This window comes from Toxotes jaculatrix, chromosome 13, assembly GCF_017976425.1.
Source record: "Toxotes jaculatrix isolate fToxJac2 chromosome 13, fToxJac2.pri, whole genome shotgun sequence".
In the NCBI taxonomy this organism is placed as follows: Eukaryota; Metazoa; Chordata; class Actinopteri; family Toxotidae; genus Toxotes; species Toxotes jaculatrix.
Genome location: NC_054406.1, coordinates 6754981 through 6771745, shown reverse-complemented (window position 1 = coordinate 6771745; position 16765 = coordinate 6754981). Strand labels below are relative to the sequence as shown.

Here is a 16765-nt window from a genome sequence, read left to right as displayed (position 1 = left end):
AAGATTAATATGGGGCGAGGAGAGCGTGCCAGCGAAAAGCAGGCTAGTGGAATTTAATGAGTTTTGTGTGTCGGCTGGGGAGTCCGCTCGCGCCACGCTAATTACGCTCTGTAACGAACTGAGATCTGGGGAGCAACGCAGGAAGACAAAGGCTCTGAGCAGTCCAGCAGCAAGCAGCAGGCAAAACAAAAGAGCTGCATACACACATTATAAGCCCACATGGACAAACAGAATGAGTGTGAGAGACAGAGAGATGGAGGCATGCTTACGGTTTTCTCCGGGCCTTCCCCAGTTACCACCCCCATGTTAAGAGTAATGAGATGTAGCCAGAGACAGAGAGCCTGAACCTGACAAACGAGCCTCTCCATTAGCCGGATATGTGGCGCAAAGTCCAATGGTAGAAAATCAGTTGTGCAGAGATGGTGAGATTGTCAGGATAATTAAATCAACCTCTGTTGACTTCGTGCTGTTCCAGCACTTTAACTAGATAAACAAAGAACACATACACACACACTCTCCCTCAGAAAAATCACGTACATTAATAGGCAACACTGCCCCCTTTTGATAAGGAGGCCAAATGCAGCGTTTGATCCCCTAAGGTTCAGTGTAAATGAGGAAGTCCCAGCTCTTGAAGCGGGTGTGTGTCTCTTTCCTTCATTAAGCTGCCACTGCCTGCAGGGAATCTAACACTCTTCCCACGCATCAGTGGCCACAGAGCACAAACAGCAAACAATCAGGCTGACTTTCAACTGTGACTTTCAGCAGAATGAAACCAGCATAGTCTCCTTCCCTTCCTCTCTGTCTCTCTCCCGTGCTTTCACTCTCTTTCAGCCTCTCTCTTGCAGTGTCTTTCAACTTGGAAAGAGAATTTGCTTCTGGCACTGTTTAAATGAAACTTGCCCTCTTACCGATGGATTCTAACCTTTAATATTGTGGCCCTTTGTTGGCAAGTGCATGTCCAACTTTCATCATGCAATATGTATCATTATCACCCCATAGCACCCCAAACCCTCACTACGAAATGTTTGTCCATGGCCCAAGCTACTGTCAGATGAGGAGATTGAATTTCAACTTTGACTCATTACTGTGGGTAAACCATGCCTCTGTAATTTGAATGCTTTGCCAAACTCGGTTCACGTGTATTGCCTTTCCTGACATCATACTTCTAGTATTGCCAACATACGACAGCATTCAGACTCCATCAGTCCTCGTAATTTGTTTGTGTGTTTACGACAGAACCCTGCCAATTTTATTAAAGCCAGAGCAGCCGAATGCGTGACTGCGGACCTCGTCCTCTGCCATGCCTCCCTACTGTCTCGTGTTCTCTCTTCCAGCTGATTTTCCCGTGCGGAAAAGCCCCGTAGCCCCGTCTGCATTCCTTTCCAATTAAGCCAGCATCATCTGATTCCAATTACTCTAATTATAGCAGCCAGGGATGTGAGTGAGAGAGGGGATAGAGAGGCAGAGAAGCAGAGTAAGAGAGAGAAAGAGAGTAGAACATGGCGAGCCTTCACACTTAAGAGTGCAGGAATGTGAGTGTGGCCGGACAGCCTTAAGGTCACACCAATGGCAACAACAACAACAGTAACCAACAACAAAAAGTGCTTACAACATCAAAGCGACAGCTGAGAAGACTTTAGCAAACACTCACTGTAGTTAGTAATGGTGGAAACACATGATAGTGACAGACCGTGTAATCACACCATACACACTTAACAAGGTCAGGCTAATGGAAGGACGTGGGTGTTGTTAATCACACTATGACGTGATGAACACTAATCCCCTTGGTTTGTCTTGTAAAAGGACATCATATAACAAATCCCTACTCCCTCTCTGAAGTCATGTTTGACACCTGCCGGCCCCCATAGCAATCTCTGATGTCATTACACAGAGTGACCCCCGTTCATAATTTTTTTCACAGCCGACTGCCCAGGATGAGATGCCAGGGCTCCAGAGTGCCCTGTTTTTAACGTCCTGTTTGTGATAGTAAACACATTTCTTTCTTTGTAAGTGCTTCTGATGCCCTTAGCGCCTGTCTGTGTCTCTGCTCCTTTGTTCCTCACTCCAAGTACCTTCTCTCCACCCACTGCCACGACACTAAAGACATTAATGTATTAAGTTTATGTATTTTTAGCCTCATAGTTTTTGTTGCACACAAACATAATGTGAAAATAGTTTCTTAACATATGCATATAAAAGCTCACATACACTAACACTGCACATTTCCTGTCATCATGTTAGGATGAAAGTCTTACTTGACAGCTGTGGCATCAAACGGCGGGCCCCTGTTAATGATGCAGGCACTCAAATTAAGTGCTCATTAGATGCCGTCCAGATAGCTCACTGATGAGCCAAGACGGTTTGTTGAAGGTTTATAAAGAAGGCTAGTATTTCCTGGTTTATGTTGGTGTGTTTAGTGTGCAGTCTTGTGTAATGGGCCTTAGCATTCTAAGATTGCTGTTGTTGTGTTTTTAGTATCTATTAACTGATTTTGGTAAGGCCTCACACAAAGTGAGACTACAGTCTTGACTACTGTAATGGCAATGCCATTGACCATGGTAATGTCCCCTTGAATTGCAATGATAAATGACGTAGCGATTATGGAAATGCTAAAACCTGCAGGGACACATGTGACAGTTAATTATCTTGAGACATAAAGCAGGTGTTGATATCAGATGACTGATGTTTATTCAAAGTCACCTCCCATGTGATTTTCCTCTTCTCCTCTCACTCTTGACCCATGATGACCTCTGGGTAAGGTGACCCTCTTCCATTTTGCAGGGTGCTCGTCCTTCCCTCCATTTCCCTTTCTCTGTTCCTCCGAGAGTCTAGAGTTCCCTCACTCTGTCATACTGTCATGTGGACACTGATGTCCCTGTCTCTGTTGCTGCCAAGACCCATGACATCTGTCTAGATGCTTCTATGCTGTTGGCTTACAAACCAGGGACTCCCCCTCCTGATTACCCAGCAGCCATCGCTCTTCTTTTGTCTTGTCTTTTTGCTCCAGCCTTTCACTGTAAGTCTTGTGCATGCATAGCATTAATTTCGAGAGGATGTGCACAACCAAAGCTATGAGGGAACACAGGACAGGCAGGGTAGTTATCTTGCACATATTTGCCCGTTCACGTACATCAGAGGCTTCAAGAGCCTCTGATTGACAGAAAAATTCAATATGTAGTCACATGTCATTAGAGAAAAAGTGCTTTAAAACTGACAAAATACTGGAAGAGACTCTTCAGGTGAAAAAAAGAATACATTTGTTACATGTACATACAGTGATAAGAGGTGGAAGAAATGGCCCTGTAACCAAAGTATTAGCTTTTTTGTCACATTTGTACATGTAATAAATTGATTCTCTTCTGCATCTGAAGGTGTGGGAACATTTTTTAATATGGGACTGTTTGACTTGGCTACACACCCCTGACACTACCTCTTAAAAAGCCTGGATTCGAGACTGCAAACACTTTTACATTTGCTTGTTTAGTGTGTACTTACGAGAGTTTTCCAAGTTTTCACAGAATCGGAGTGATGAAGCCATTGAACTCAGTGGGACACCCAGGGTGGGTCGTTACTTTGCTTCCACTGTATCATTAGTGTCCATAACAAACACATTATCTCCCGCTGCACCACGCCTCTTCCAGGCCATTTAGGGTGATAATTAGACTGTAACAAGCAGTCATCCCCTTTATATAGGTCATCTACCGCTAATGACGCTCTCAATGAAATACACGCTGAGGAGATTGAGTTTGTGTTTGGAAACTTAAACTATACTGTTTTTGATGGGTCAACAGAATCACTGAGTTGCAAGAAATTAGCCAAAAAAAATGTTTTGCTAATTTTGTGTGTGTCTGTGTAATGATTGTGGGTTGTGTACAGTAAAGCTTTCACCACCTACATGGGGTTTTGGTAGTTTTGTTTTGTCAGTATTACAATTTAGAGGCATTTTCTCATAATGTATGATCTCATAACAAAAATATATTTATGTTGAAGTCCACATGTGAATTTATGCATATTAACTAGCAGCCAGAGGCAGCTGTCAACAGACGGAAAACAAAAGAGCTCCTGTGTAGAACACATGGATCACATGTAATTGCGTGGTAGTTTGTCAACACTGTCATGTTTCATTAACATGTGCATAAAATTTTCCTCCGTTTTTAACCATAATCATAAATACGTATGGTAAAACCTGATTTGATGAGATTTTATTGTGGGCATGTTGTGTGCTGAGATGCTTTTCTTGTAAACGTGATATAATTATGTAGTAAGGATTGTCATATCAACACCTCATTAAGATCAGAGAAATATATCAAATGTAAAATTAAACAAACTATATGTGTAGCTACACTATAGAGCAGAGAGGGAGTTTAATTAGGGTTTAAATTTGTTTTGGTCAAAAACAATTGAACCAGCATTTTTTTTTTTTTCACACAGTGATTTTGGAGAAAAATATTAAAATCAGTAATTAGTCAGCTTATATACAGAATGTTTGTTTTTGTGTATGTAATCTTTGTCTCACTGTCTGTTTATTCAAAATCAAAGCCTGATTTATAGGAGCTCTCTGTGTCTTGTGATGGAAAGGGAAGTAATACTCCACATCACTGTTTTGTAATTGAAAATCATTGCATCAGTTCCACCGCTGAACCTGACTGATGTCACATAAATGTTGATTTGTTCTGAGTGGCTTTCTCCACACAACACTTCCATTATTGCTTTTTTATTACTTTTGTTGTTGCTGTTTTCCATTGAGAAATAATTCTTTAATATATATTTCAATATTTCTGCGGCTCCTGCCTCCACCGTGTTGTCATTTCTCTGTACAGATGTGACAGAGCTAAGGCGAAGTATTTCTGCTGCAGTTAGACATATGATGCTCACATCGCAGTGTAGTTTCACGTGGCAGCCTTAGTGTTCCCTGGTGAGTAGTGGCACATTAAGGAATAACAAATGAGTCCATGACCCAGGGTAGTTATTCAGGGTGTGTTTGTGGAGCAGGCAAACAGCGTATGCTATTTGCTTTGCAGTAGATTCATAAGTGAAAATTGCATTGTGCCTCCATTTGGAGAGCAGGTGATGGAGTGTGGAGGGAAACAAAGAGATTGTCACTCTCCTGGTTTCTGATGATGCTGTACCACGCTGCCGAAAGGCTCACACATCCTGCTGTCATCTTAACACTGAATTTGACTCGCCAACATACTGTATCTGTCCGCTCTTTTAACTGGATTGAAAAAGAGCTGTGACTGTGAGCAATTTTCTACGAGTGCTTGTGCATGTCAGTGAAAATCTGAGAACTTTTACGCATGTTGAAGCGCATGCATATGACTTTGCTTTCCTCCCTATCAGTTAACTTTGATCCTCTGACCCAGCCAGTCTGGTGAACACATTCTTCACACAGACATGTGCTGGGGAGACAGACAGGGGGAGGGGCATGTGGACGCAGCCTTTTGAAGTCACTTAACATCCACCGCCACGGCTCATTTGACCCATGCACCGTGGAGTTAACATGCATGGTGATCTTATGATGCAGTGAACCCCGTCAAGGGCAGCTCTGAAGCTCGCATGAGGTGAAGCTCAACGAGACCGCCTGTCTGAAGTGGAGAAGGGACTGTGGCGTGATGGAGACACATGTGCTTTTTAGGAATTTTTTAGTGCGTAGGTCACAGCCTATCCATGATCTTGGGAATGTATAGAGCAGTGGTTCCCTAACTTTTCTGTCTGGTTGTACTCCGACAACCGTAATTGACAGGCTCATTATGCCCCTTCCACAGATTAGATAGCCCTGAGTGTTTGACAGTTTTTCATTGCAAAGAAATCCCAGTGGATTCCTAACATATGTGAATCTATACAGGACGTAGTGATCCTATAGCTGGTGATGCTTAGGCTTGGACTCCTTCCTTTTTTTCAGTAAATTTAGTTCATTTGGTGTTTACTACCACTTTGAACAACAAAGACTAAACATTTCTACCACCAGTCTGCTCCTTTGAGCTTGAGATCAGTTTAGGCTTTTCTGCTTGAACATTACTTTACATGTTATGAGTCATTGGGACTTTAATAAAATATCATCTTTGAGTACATGTACAACTGATTGGGAATCACTGAACACATATGTTGTTGTGTGAGAATTTTCATAGTTCATAGGTCTTACCACTGACTATAATAACACAGATCAATAGCAAGTGGTCTGCAATTTTGAATTTCACTGTTCTCAGTTAAGGAACGAAAACAAAACCATAGCTGTCTTTGTTCAAATGTCCGTACCTTTTGTTTGTAGGATTATTTCGAGTACTTGAATTGGGTACTCACCTTATTGTTCAAGAATCCAAATTACCGGTCCTCCACATAGCTGACTGGAAAGGCCTAGCCTAACATGAATGGCATTGCTAGGTGTGAAGTGGACAATCATGACAGCAGGTGTATTCATTAGCAGGAAGGCAAACTGTGTGTAAAAGTTTGTTCATGTCGCCCCCCTGATAAAATCAATGAGCCCAAACAAAAGCAGCCTAGCATATTGTTCTTTTTAAAGCGTGTATTCCCACAAAGCTACTATGAAACGAAACACGCAGAATGCTACCACAGTGTCAGAGTCCCGCTAACTCTCCATGAACTTAAATTACGTTTCCTGGGTGACTGGAGAAAACCACCTCCACAAATATCAAAGCATATTGGCAATTTGGCTCATTGCTCTATACAACAGTTACAGGATGTCATTTGTTCAAGTTTAGTATCCTATCTCATCTCCGCACAAAGTAAATAATCAAATGTTCTCAACTATGTGGACTACATAGGAAGAGGAAACTTTCTGTAATAATGTTTGGAGAGGTAGAAAAGCAATTGTTTGTGAAGGTTTCCAATGTTAACAGACAAACTGACAAATAGACAAAAGAGGCAGAAGAGAAAAGAGATAGAGCTCTTGTACTCAGTGAAAGGTCATCTATAATTTACAGATACAGTAGGTTTAGTGCATCATCCCACAGAGGTCCTCATGTTGGTCAATAGTGAAAATCAAACAGCTCACCATCATTTCCTTTTAACACCCCTCCCTCCCCATCTCCTCCAAAACCAAAGCCATCACCAGCACTCTCCGCCTCCACATGATGTCAGCCAGGAGGAATTCAATCTCAGAAATGATATCATGAATGATGCATAAGACAGAAAAATGCATTTACCCTGGCAACAACACAATGAGCTGTTGTTGCAAACACCGTAATGGAAAAATACGAAGGTTATGGTGATGAAAATGTATTATGAAACCAGGAAGACATTTGTGAATGTTGTCTACTCCTAAGCTGAGGGAGCATGACCGAGGACATAACCACAGCTTATGAGGAAATTCCTCAATATTTCTACAAAGGAGCGATGAATTTGTCTTGAAGTCCTCAGGGAGCGTAGAAAACAGTATCTTGCATGCATGTGTGCCAGCCCACTTATACTATGCGTGCATGAGTTTTGTCTCCTTTTGCTGGAGCACAGAGGTAAGGCCAACGTGCCCGTCTTCCATGTTAATAATGGATTTTTGATATGAGCTCCACATGAAATTTTAATCTCTGGAATATTAGCTCACCGAGGGAGATACAAAATCAAATCAGGGGGTCGTGATTAAGCGGGTGAAGCCCATATCAACCCATTTAAATTCACATTAACCCGGCATCAAAATGTATGAGCCATGACATTGATGGCAGACATAATTTAGTGGTGTTATGTCAGTTTTGCAAAGTAAAGGTGCGATCCCTCCATCTCACATCTGCAAAAGAGAGAATATTTTTCTTATCATCAAATCCCTTGAAAATACCAAAGCCAACAATAAATTCTTTCTATTAACAAGTATTTACTGTGTAGCCAGAGCCTGATATAGCTTTTTCTTCTGCTAAACATGTCCACTGTTGTCTGAAAATTGTTAAAAAGAAATCAGTCAGCCCTTGTTACAATGAACTTGGACACTGCAGTTAATTTTGAGACAGTTCCAAATGCACAAATGCGCTGTTTGCTCGTGTTTGAGCAACATTTGCTGAAAATCACAGTTCCCTGCTGTTATGAGGAAACTGTATATATGTTACATTTTTCTTTAAAATTTTTGATAGGTAGGAGTAACAGGCAGTGCAGGGAAGTATTGAGAGACAAACCAATGCATTGTTGTTTTTGTTTTTTTCGTGGGATTTGTTGACAATAAGAAAAATATTGTTTGACCTTCACTGTGCCATGTACAGTACAGGATTCTCCTTGTACCTTTGCTTGAATTTACATGCAACAGCACAGTTAAATGGCACATGGAAGGACATACCAAAAGCCAATTTTGTGCCATGGTGCTCCCTGTGCCTTATGCTCGATGAATATTTTACCAACTACGCCAGCAGAGAGCAGGCCCAGCTGAGAGAGTGAGTAAAACAAAGCCCCACCGCTGTGTTAGCATACTCAAAGGCTCAATAATGTATCACCCACTTTTGTTCCTTACACAGCATCTATCATCTCAGCATAATACAGAGTAGCTAGAAAGCCATTTTCCAGAAGCAGTAATAGGACAAAGATTGACAATGTGTGCGTCTTTGTGTGCGCACAGTCACGTGTGTGCAAGTACGTGTGCGTGTGACTTAATGCTAGTATGAGATGCAGTGCTGTGCAGGAGCACTGTGTGTAATTATGTGAGTGAATGAGTGTAGATCTTAAAACCAAACTAAACACCTCAGTGCCTCTGGGCTGCTAGGACACACTTAGTTGTCATTGGCTTGGATTGCACTCATGGGAAGAATTCTGTAGCTGAATAATGTGATGTATTAAGCTGTGCTCTGCAGCAACGTATGGTAATTTGTAAGATTTTTATTTAATCAGGTAACATTGTATTGCAGCCAAATGGAACACTGCGTGAGCAAGGTGAACCTTTAATCTTTTGCTCCTGAGGTTCATACTCTGCTTCCTTTTATCTTTTGTATCTTATGAAAAAACATATTTTAAAAAAACTTTGTGCCCTATGACAAACTTTGAATAACTTTTTGGTGGAAAGACGATACTGAGAGGTTAATTAATGGGCATTTTCTAAGCCACCATCTGTTGGTGAGTGGATGATCTTGTTGATCTTAGAGCCACTAAGACAGATCAATCATGTGAGAATCCTAATGTGAATAAACAAAATTATTGATTGGTTTGTTCTTTTACAGTGAGGATGATGACGGATCAGAAAAGCAGACTGTGTCAATATTATGTCAATACATGTTGAGAGCTGGCAATTATTTTTTTAAAACATAAGTTCCTTTGAGCAAGGGCAAGTGCACAGTATGAGCAGTATAAAGGAGTGTTATCTTTGTATGTTTTATTGTGTCAGGTATCATAGAGAAAACTATTCAATAATTTATATATTTCCATTAGAGATGCATTAGAGATGCATTGATCTGACTGATCCAATAATTACAGCTTCTGTCTCGATGTCACTGTAAAATTCTATGTTTCATTCTGTAATAGCAGGCTACTAGCTCAGTGTAAAGTGCTACAGGATACCTGGTCTCATGTTACCTCAGATTCCAGTGGTTTCCATGAAGTGAGGTATACAAATATTAAACTTTGTAAAAAAAAAAGATTACTAGTACTTGTTTAGTACAAGGTACAGCATAGGAATTTCCCCTGAGCTGAGGTAACTGAATCGGGAGACAAAAAGTTGGATGGTTGCATCCATAGTTTGAATTTTAAAAAAGCCAAAAATATCGCAGAGAAAGTTTCTCAACCTGGTTGAGGTAGAAAGCATTTCTACATTTCAAAAAAAAAAAGGTTGATGCGCCAAAGGCTGGCAGAAACACATTTTTCAGATAGAAGTTTATATTGTGGTGCCTACTTCTGCTGAAGACAAAGTGTTCATGTCACGCTGCCGCTCACAGTTACATACCTCCAATACACCAGAACCCCCAACCTTCACCCCCAGAGTTCAGAGTGATCTATGGATCAATGCAGTGAAATGCCAGGGTGTATCAGAGATCCTGACATTCTATTAATCATCTCATCGTCTCATATCCACGTAGATATAGTCACATGGAGCTAACCATTGGAAACATGCACTGATAAGGAAAATCTGCGCAACATTTTATTACAAACAAAACTAGTGCCTCCTGTCAAACCTACAAGCATACATTCTAAAGTGATTACAGCAATGCTGCCCACTGAGGTGATTCAAATTATATATTAGAGGAAAGATGATATCTTTAACAGAAAAATTAAGTTTAATTCAGTTCCTTAAGCACTGACAAATGTATTCCTGCATGGTATGTTTGCAGTCTTTATCTTAAAACCCCTGCCAACACTCGTTTATCGCTGCTCTATTAAATTCATGTTTAAGTGACAGGTGTTTTAGGCTGTTTGTTCAGACATAATATGGTAATTGGACTGAAAATGGCTGCCCTGGGTGATGGCACAGATCCCTCGCCTCACAGCCTTTTGTTTCCAACAGAAGGTTTGAATCAGGAATGTGGATTTCGTCACCCCCCCCACACCCCTCCAGTAAGCAGCAGAAGGACCTCACGAATTACCAGCTTGTGCGCTCATCGTCTTCCTTTTGTCCTGCGACATGCTGTTGTGTGATTGAGCGTGTCTAGGTCAGACACGTTTGTGCATATGTTAGATTATAATGTGCATTTGTATGTCTCAGTGTGTTTGCAAGGATGTGTTCCAGATTGAGGGAGAGAATTCAAGCCTACAAAGATTCGCCTGTCTGTGGAATCTGACTTTGATGAATGCATGTAGGCATTGTAGAAGACACACTTTGAACGTGTGCAGAAAAATGTTTGTGTGCTAATGCAGGATAGATAAATAACCTGCTATTTGTTTAATGCACAGCAGCTTACAAAATCGAATTTTCCCACCAAACTCTGACATTGACTGTGAAACGTTGTATACAGATGTAGTTTCAAGTGTCTTCTGACTGGTATATGGTGTGTATCTGATGTGTGATGGGGACACACTTTAATGTAAAGTCTTGGATTTGGATAGGGTTTGAAATCAGGTGTCACAGAGGGGCGTGATAATAGACAGAATGTAGGAGTGTTGAGGAAACATAATGACTCCTCACAAATTAAACTCAGGCTTTTTAAGTGAGCTGATGCGCTCATATGCTTCTCCCCTCCCCGGCTCCCCTCCCCGATCCCACATCCCCCTACAACTCCCTTCCACTTGGTCGGCCTGCTTGTCTCCTGAATGCTTTCTGCAGACTCAGGCTCCCACAGCAACATCTGAGTGCAGCTCCTCAACCTATATACAAGAACACAGGAACGCTCCCTCCGGCATCTGCAAACTTGTCAGCAACATCCTCACAGCAGCAGCAACCCAGCAACTATTGCTTCCTTGCAGATTTCTCCATCCAGACAACACGGAACCCCATTGTCTTTGGCTTTAATTGTTCTCCTTCAGGCTGCTGGTTGGTCACACCACAGGCCAAAGTGGCATACCTGAGGGAAGTGAATAGTGTGGTGTTGTACCAAGAATTGGCAACCACATACACACTCGTACACAAACACACACACACCCTTGTCGAATGTGTACCAGTGCTTAAAGGGGCAGCCGCGAAGCCCTGTAGAGCCAATTACACATACAGCTCTAATCTCTTGAGCAAGCTCAATGGATAGGGAGGGAGAGAAGAATGAAGCAAGAATGATGGGTGGAGGAGATGGAACATGGCAATAGTGGTAGGAAGGAAGGACAAGCAGGAATGGATTGATGGAAAAAGTAAGGAAATTAGTAGGCCAAATGGAGGGGAGAAGGTGGGAGGGTGCTGAAGTGAGTAAGAAATTAAAAGAAGAGATGGAGAAGGAAGCTATGGAGAGGTCAGTGGTATGAAGAGGGGAAAAATAGACAAAAATTGGGTAAAGGATTTCGGAAGATATAGCAAGAGTGAGTGCTGGCAAGATGATGAGGGCAATGCCGAGCCTCAACATGGTGTTAGATGCAGTGCCCCCAGTCAAGACACATATCCATCTGTCTAACTTTTATCACTTAAATGGATGCAGCCCGGAGAGCCCCATAGGCGGAACGTGAGACTTCTAATGGTTGACGTCTCTTTTCCCTCAAGCGTTGTCAGAAGGGCTTCCTTTAATGTGTTATATCTGCCTGTCATGTCGGCTGCCTTTGTCTCTGTCTTTCTCTGCAGCTGTCTCTTTCTTACCTTTTCACTCTTTCACCTTTTTGCGCTGCTGTAATCTATAATTCCTATTTTCTCTTTTTTTTTTTTTTGCTTAACCCAGATCCTTGCTTTCTTTTTTTCCCCTCTCTGCTAATACTCCCCCTCCCCGTAGCATGGTAATGTTCTCAGAAATTACAGTGAGGTAAACAGAGCAGGGTGTCGAAATGAAATAACAGCTACAGGGCTGTCAGCTCTAGCAAGGGGGCCATCCGTCAGCGGGAAATGACACGTCGACCGCCCCCACCCTCCCCCCCGCCCCCTCTTGTCACACACACAGTTGGATTCCTCCTGTCCTCCTGGTGGCAAGGTGAAGGAATTATGCTCATCAAAGGCCCAGCGCAGCCTGGAGCCTTTCCATTAACCTTCTACAACACTGGTCAATGGCGAGGGGGACAAACACAACTGCCAATACGCACACACACACACAAGAGGCAGGCACGCTTACACTTCTGGGAGACATATACACATTAAAGTAAAGATGCACACAGGCACAGTATTACAGTATATATATTTGACACACATGCATAATTACTCTAAGATAGGATTTATACACAGGTACACACAAGCACACACACCTCAATTACCGTTTCATTCATAGCCTGACAGCAGAGCGTGTGCGAAGGCTGACATTAAAGGAAATTAAATCTCCTTGTGGAATGGGCCAGCCCATCTCACCTCCCGTCAAAATGCTCCCATTTCCACTCCTCCACGTAACCTTCTCATCTGGGTATTTAGGGCTTTGTGGTGCGGAACGTCATCAAAGAGAAAACTTAGCGAGGCGGCCGTGCATAGACGAGGCCTCCCTATGATAATCCCCCCTGCGAAAGGAGCTCTCCTCTATTAGCCCACGCACACAAATTACTGCTTCACGTTCTGTCGTACTCTTTCACCGCGTGCTCTGTCACATGCTTGTAGGAGAAAGTGCCTTCATTCAAAAGCGCGCGCGCACACACACACACACACGCACACACAAAGTCTCGTATCATTGACTTAGCCCAATGAGTGAGTCAGTCAGTTAACTCTTTGATCCACACCTCCTGTCTTCACTGGAATATGAAGCCTATTTGACATAATCCTGAAAAACATCGCCTCACACAACCAGTGAAACTCAAAGGAAAGCACAGCTGCACAGCTACACACACCAAAGGGACTTAGCAAGAGAGTGACACGTGTACAGTAGATTTTTACGGGCAGATTTAATTAAGCCTCATTCACTGCCAAATCCTGTGTTATACAAACTCTTGTGAGCTCTTTCTCACTCGCTTGAAAGCACATAAATGTGACAAACCTGCAGAAGAAGGAGGAGTTTATTTTGCCCTGAAGTTAGTTAATTGAGTTCCTGGTTAAAGGAGAAATAGCTTCAGTTTTCCTGCCTTCTCATCGGGCACCGGCTCTCTCCCAAAGGCTTTAATCAGATCAAACATGTCCTGTCAGATAAGACGGCTAATTAATCAGGGGAGGGACCAGTCTTCTCCTCTGACAGATGGAGAGACAGAGGCAGGACGCTGGTGGAGGCACTTCCTCTCCTCCTCCTTAACCTCTTCCTCTGCTGTCAACAGAAAGCAAAACACAAGACAGAGTGAGACAGTGTTGCCTGTGGCGAAGCGCAGAGACTTTGTAAAGATTGTAAAGATTTTCAAAGACATTGTTTACCTGCAGCTGTAGTATCTCCACAACATCTACCCCGACTGAGAAGAAGACAGCTGTTTACAGTACTGCGTATGTCTTGAAATAGATCACTGAAAATTGCACGTTTCTCGTCTTTTTGAGGCATTTATTTGAGGCCAAATGAACCGATTTTAGCACAAAGTCGTGCTGTTGACAGATTACAAAGCTGCTTGTGGTTTAGAAAAGAAAAAGATCCACATGAAATTTTAGTTATGAGCCAATTGTCTTAATTGATTCTCTTCTCCTACTTGTCTTTGTTTCTCTTCTTTTCTTGTCCTTGCTGATCTAACTTACCTGCTCCTTAACTAATGGAACTACGATTTTTCTTAGTTAATATTTATAATTCCATATTTTTATAGATGTATGTCTTGCTAAATTGCTATTGTCAGGATAGATTCAGTTGCCTTCCTTATTAGTAGATTTAGATCCCAACCATCACACAGATTATTGTCTTTCTACATGACAATGCTCCTTGTAAAAGCCCTCCACTGCTCACATTAGTGAGCTAAAGTGGATTAAAACATAGCGTGGATTAAAATGAGAGGCTGTTATTGAGAAGGGTGAGGATGAAATTTACTTCGGACTCATCTAATTAAAAACATAAAAAGTTCAGTTCACAATGGAAGGCTCAAAAGATCAGTTCAACATGATCAGTTTGATGATCAGCATCATTCAGGGGACTGACCTGAACATAAGATGACCCCTGGTTTGACCTCTAACCACAGCATAGGTGGCTTTCTGTAATATTGCTTTTGCTCTTGACTTCTTAAGCGCATGGTGACCATGGCTGCTGTTGGATGAAAGGTTTGGTGAAATGGATGTTTGGCATCGAAAGGAGATGTGATGAATGAGCAGATCAGAATGGCAGCCTGACTGAATAGACCTGGGTTGGAGGATGGATTGAATGTAATTTCACATGTTAGAAAAGAATATGCTAATATGCATATAGCATCATGAAGAAACATAATTGGTGATGAGGCTGGCATAATGCAGTTTCATGCTTAATTTAGAGACTGACTGACTTGAAATATAGATGGATGGAAAGCTGGGTGATGTACATGTTGGCTGTTTGCCTCAGTGACTGGTGGGATCAGGCTGCTGTTTCCAGCTGTTCTACTGTAGCTCGCACCGGGCCCTCAGCCACCTTAGGCTCAACCCACCACTAGCTGTGCAGCTTCACCTAGCTAGGAGCAGCCCCTGGGCACTACAGAGAAAACACTGCCGTACAATACACACTACACAGCTTCACCTCCCTTGTTTCTCTCCATCTTTCTCTTGATCCTTAATCTTAACATCTGAAATCTGGTATTGAACAAAAATGTGTCCAGACGACTCCATACAAGCTGTTTTAAATATACACAGCATGCAGATATAATACAGACAGCATTGTCATAATACTTTCCACTACAAATCTGTAGTGTAGCTTGCACACTCACTCTTTCACACTCACATAGGGCCAGCACCATGAACTATTGATGACTCCATAGTGCATGTGTGCAGATGAATGCGTGAGTGTCAGTAAGGCCGAACATCATGTGAGTTCAGCCAGAGTTTGGTTGCACTCGTGGCAGCGTTGCTATGTGTTACGTGATGGCTCATGACACAAAGCTGATGCATATTTCACAATTCCTACGATTGATCATAATACATTATTTCTCATACCATCTTGTCTTCTCCTCTCTCCTCTTCCTCCCCTCTGCTCCTGGCCCTTCAGCAACAAGAGCAAGACCCCACCAACCTTTACATCTCCAATCTGCCGGTTTCTATGGATGAGCAGGAGCTGGAGAACATGCTGAAACCCCTGGGTCACGTCATCTCCACGAGGATACTGAGGGATGCCAACGGGGTCAGCAGAGGAGTTGGTTTTGCCAGGTACGCAAAGATAATGATGCTAATCTGACATCAGTTTAAAGGCAGTATCTCGTCACAGTATATTGACCTGCCGCCTCTACAAATGCAATAATTAACTTTTTAAGTGATGGACATACAGAATATATGCCCACACACTAGACTTGGGTCAAATACTTAATCCACACTTTATGTATGGTCTGGTACCATGGGCTGGAACACATGCATATGCATGCACTGGCAGAAAGGCGAACACTTGTACAGCCTATGTGCATAGATACATTCACTCTGTAAAGACACTTGTCATTATAGAGTGAATGTGAATCCTGCCTTCAGGCAGTGGAAACTTTTAAAGTTGATTTGTTTCTTTTCTGAGGCTATTTGACAACATGTCTGCCAGTTTGTCTTTGTTTATACCTGTGCATCAGAGTGCATGTGTGTATGTGCGTACATGCCTCTTAATGGACATTTGTGCTCATGCATTCACACTTATTCATGGATGCCAGCAATTACCCCCTTGTCCTAGCAGTATAGCCAGGGCTGCTCTATTTCCACCACCAAGCCTATCACTGGAACAGTTTATTTCTTTTTCTACTTAGGAAAGTTTCCACTTCTGCTTGTTAATCCCCCAAAGTCATAAACCGCTCTGTCCTTGTCCTCGGCAGCCGCCACCAGGCTCTCATTCCTCTCCACACATTCCTCCCTTGTTTACCCAGAGGAGGCCACTGACGGCCACAGAACTGCCATCTTGCAGGGATTTTTCTTAATCACCTGCTCTGGCTGAACTCCTCTCCTATTCCCTGCTCTATTACCGAGGGTTACAGCAGGACAGACAAGCACAAACACACACTCATATAAACAGGCACTTATGCACAAACATGAGCATATGCACAGATAGACCTCTACACATGCCTGCACCACTCGTACATAAGCACACATGCACGCATGTGTACACGTATACCAACACACACATTCAAAACCAGACTCTTACATGTGCACACACAGACAGGTAGGCAGCCTCCTGCAGACCAACAAGCAGAGCACAGCAGCAACCTGCCACAGGCCACCTGTTCAAGCGGCCCTCATTGGAGGAGGGAGAGA

At 42.6% G+C, this 16765-nt stretch overlaps 1 protein-coding gene across 7 annotated transcripts in view; it reads left to right on the top strand.

Annotated features, from left to right (window-relative positions):
- rbms3 (RNA binding motif, single stranded interacting protein) overlaps nt 1-16765 on the top strand; it is a 253831-nt gene that overhangs the window by 170507 nt on the left and 66559 nt on the right. For all 7 annotated transcript variants that reach the window (XM_041052649.1, XM_041052648.1, XM_041052647.1 and 4 more), the window contains one exon: nt 15531-15688. In XM_041052649.1, coding sequence (XP_040908583.1) covers nt 15531-15688 — 158 coding nt within the window. The remainder of the gene's footprint in view (nt 1-15530; nt 15689-16765) is intronic.